Source organism: Echinops telfairi, unplaced genomic scaffold (genome assembly GCF_000313985.2).
Source record: "Echinops telfairi isolate 266 unplaced genomic scaffold, ASM31398v2 ScPeMD7_7463;HRSCAF=8501, whole genome shotgun sequence".
Classification (NCBI taxonomy): domain Eukaryota; kingdom Metazoa; phylum Chordata; class Mammalia; order Afrosoricida; family Tenrecidae; genus Echinops; species Echinops telfairi.
The window spans coordinates 8,366,863-8,370,057 of record NW_022111363.1 but is presented as its reverse complement, the minus strand read 5'-3'; the positions used below and the strand labels follow the sequence as shown (position 1 = coordinate 8,370,057).

The 3,195-nt window shown below is 51.0% G+C and overlaps 1 protein-coding gene across 1 annotated transcript in view; it reads left to right on the top strand.

Moving 5' to 3' along the window:
• The window catches only part of HTR3B (5-hydroxytryptamine receptor 3B), a 41,295-nt gene extending 39,010 nt beyond the window's left edge, over window positions 1–2,285 (top strand). Inside the window, exons 5-7 of the mRNA XM_004712863.1 lie at window positions 762–972; window positions 1,113–1,295; window positions 2,050–2,285. Of these exons, the coding sequence (XP_004712920.1) occupies window positions 762–972; window positions 1,113–1,295; window positions 2,050–2,285 (630 nt within the window). The remainder of the gene's footprint in view (window positions 1–761; window positions 973–1,112; window positions 1,296–2,049) is intronic.
• The last annotated feature ends 910 nt before the right edge of the window (window positions 2,286–3,195 follow it).

The window sequence follows — 3,195 nt, the reverse complement described above, 5'->3', positions numbered from 1 at the left end:
CCCCCAATATCATGACCTCAATTCTACCTTACAAATCTGGCTAGACCAGAGCATATACATGGGTACAGATACGAGCTTAAAACACAGGGGATCCAGGATAGAAAAACCCCCCAGGACCAATATTGAAAGTAGCCATATTGGGAGGGGAAAGGGAAGGTAGGAGGAGAAAGGGGGGACCGATCACAATGATCTACATATAACCCCCTCCCAGGGGACAGACAACAGAAAAGTGGGTGAAGGGAGACATGGGCCAGTGTAAGACATGACAAAATAATGATAATTTATAAATTATCAAGGGTTCATGAGGGAGGGAAGGTGGAGGAGGGAGGGAACAAAAAATGAGAAGCTGATATCAAGGGCTCAAGTAGAAAGAAAATATTTTGAAAATGATGATGGCAACAAATGTACTAATGTGCTTGGCACCATGGGTGGATGTATAGATTGTGATAAGAGCTGTATGAGACCCCAGTAAAATGATGTTTTTTAAAATAAGCAACTTGATGGTACCTATAACAATAGCATCATTATTATAATTATTAATAACATTGTTAGCTCTAGGTAAACACTAACAATATTTCCTACTACCACATTTTCTCACCCATAAAATAGTCACAAACACGTCTCTAAGGTAGACTCTGTAGACTTTTCACATCACACAGAAATGTGAGGACTCCAGGGAGCGTTAGTTGGCTGCTGGGTCCAACACTGGCCAGCCAGCTTGGTCTCTCTGAGACTTCAGCAGATTCCTTGTTCCTGCCCAGGTGGTGATCCGCAGGCGCCCGCTGGTCTACGTGGTGAGCCTGCTGGTGCCCAGCATCTTCCTAATGCTTGTGGACTTGGGGAGCTTCTACCTGCCACCTAACTGCCAGGCCAGGATTGTGTTCAAGACCACTCTGCTGGTGGGCTATACTGTCTTCAGGGTCAACATGTCTGATGAGGTGCCAAAGAGTGCAGTGAGCACCCCTCTGATTGGTAAGCAGACTTGGGGGGTCTCCAGACACCCATCTTCCCCTACCAAAGATAGTGTCAAAGAGCTGATGGTGCGCCTTCAGTTAGAGGCGGGGGAGGCTCGGGCGCTCCAGCTAACCCCCTTCTCTGGGTTCCTTCCCCAGAGGTCTTCTTCACCGTCTGCATGGCCCTCTTGGTCCTCAGTTTATCTAAGTCCATCCTGCTGATCAAATTCCTGCATGATGAGTGGCACCGTGAGCCAGAGCGGCCCCTCCTGTGCCTTCGAGGGGAGCCGGATGCTGACGGCACTCGCATAGACCCCAGGGCTCAGCTGGCTGGGGCAACAGGTTTGTGAGGAGCCTTGTCCTGTCTTGCCTTATTCCCCTCAGTGTCTGTTCCCGTGGGCAGCACCAGACCATGGGTTTGGCTGCTGAAGAGTTTGGAACCTTTCCTTCTTAGCCTGTCTTGAATTTTTCATGACCTCTTTTCTGACTGAAGACTCCACCCCTCTGGCTTTCGAGAAACCCTAACTACGGCCTCCAGGCCGGCTCCTCAGCCACCATTAGTATGTTATGAGCCAGTCACAGTCAATGACTCACACGGATCGAGTGACCAGAATGGGACCAGAATGGTAGATTGCTAGCATGGATAGGTAGGTAGGTAGATTAGATAGATAGATAGATAGATAGATAGATAGATAGATAGATAGATAGATAGATAGATAGATACAGGCATAGAGGTATTCAAGCACATTGATGTCCTAGTTGCTGAACCTAAAATAGTCTAAGTCTTCGACTCTAAGACTTTATCCCAGCCCCTGAAGCTGCGTGGAGGCAAATAAAGGTGGCTCCGGCTCAGGAAATCTAGATGTAGCTGGCCAAGTGGTACCCGAGTTGTATGCCCCAGCTCTGCCGTGCTGTCTGAAGCCTCCCTCAGCACAGCAGGAGAGGGAGGGAGAAGGTCCCCAAGCCAAGCTCACCCCACTGCCCAGTTTCCCCCACAACCTTCTCTGGATAAGGATAAGGCTGCAGCGTCAAGGGAAAGCCCAGACGGGCCTTGTTAGCCTGGCCTCATGCCGGATGTTTTTTCTCCATCCCACAGAGTTCCCCATCTGCCAAGAGCACCAGATTCAGTCAGGAAGCCTGAGAGAAATCTGGTCTCAGCTGCGATCGCTAAGTGACTATCTCCAGGCTCAGGAGCAGGCTAACCAACGGGAAACGGAGTGGCTGGCGCTCCTCTACCGCGTTGACCGCCTGCTCTTTCGAAGTTACCTCTTCTTGCTGGGGCTCTATGCCATCACCCTGTGCTCCCTCTGGGCACTTTGGAGCAGCTTGTGAAGCCTGATACTTGGGGGTGTTAATACCATGACACCATGCTTATGGAAGGCTGATGTGTGTGGGGTGGGGTGGGGTGGGGGTGGGGGCAGAGATTGGAGGGGGAGAAAAGGTGGGTTAACAAGCTTTCCAGCCCTCTCCTCCCCTTGCCCCTTCCCTCTTGTACTAGGTACTCCCACTGGATGACTTACCGCATGACTCCAGAGCAAGGCCTTCCTGATGAAAATGTGTCAGCAGCACCCAGTGTCTGAGGACAAGAACCATTTCCGACTCATCCCAGGTCACGCCCCAGAGTCACCACTGTCAGTCAGCCCACTCTTGGGTCTTTTCAGAAAACGTCTAGGCACCAAACTGGTCACCTGTTGCCCCAGAGGACAGAATAGAACTGCCCCATAGGGTTTCTAAGCCTACAATGAAGCCCATGGCCACAGACAGACGGCCACCTCTCTCTCCCTGAGAGGGTCAGAGGGCCACACCTTTCTCCCAAGGAGGGTTGACTGCTGAGAGTTTGGTGAGCCACCGAGCACTTAACCGCTGTGATATCAGGGCTCCTGCCTAGGCACATACAAGCATATTTTTATGCATAAACAGTATTTTTAAAAACTGTAAGTCACTCCATCTCCCAGTCCCGTCTGGATTTATTTACCGATTCCGTCAGTCTCTCAATACAATCACTACAGAGTGTGACTGAGTCCTAGGCAAGGTGTTAGGCATAGGAGAGAGCACACATCCGTCTGCACTTGACTTGATCCGCATGGTCAACCCCGTCCCAAGCAGAACACAGAATTTCCCACCGCTCTCTGGCTTTCTGAAGTGTGTGCTCCTACTAGCCTGGTGGAGGCCTCACCCCCATGCCTCTTCAGCGGGGGCTGTTGTTGGTGGAGGTCCTGGAGCCAAGGCGTCCAGGCCCAAT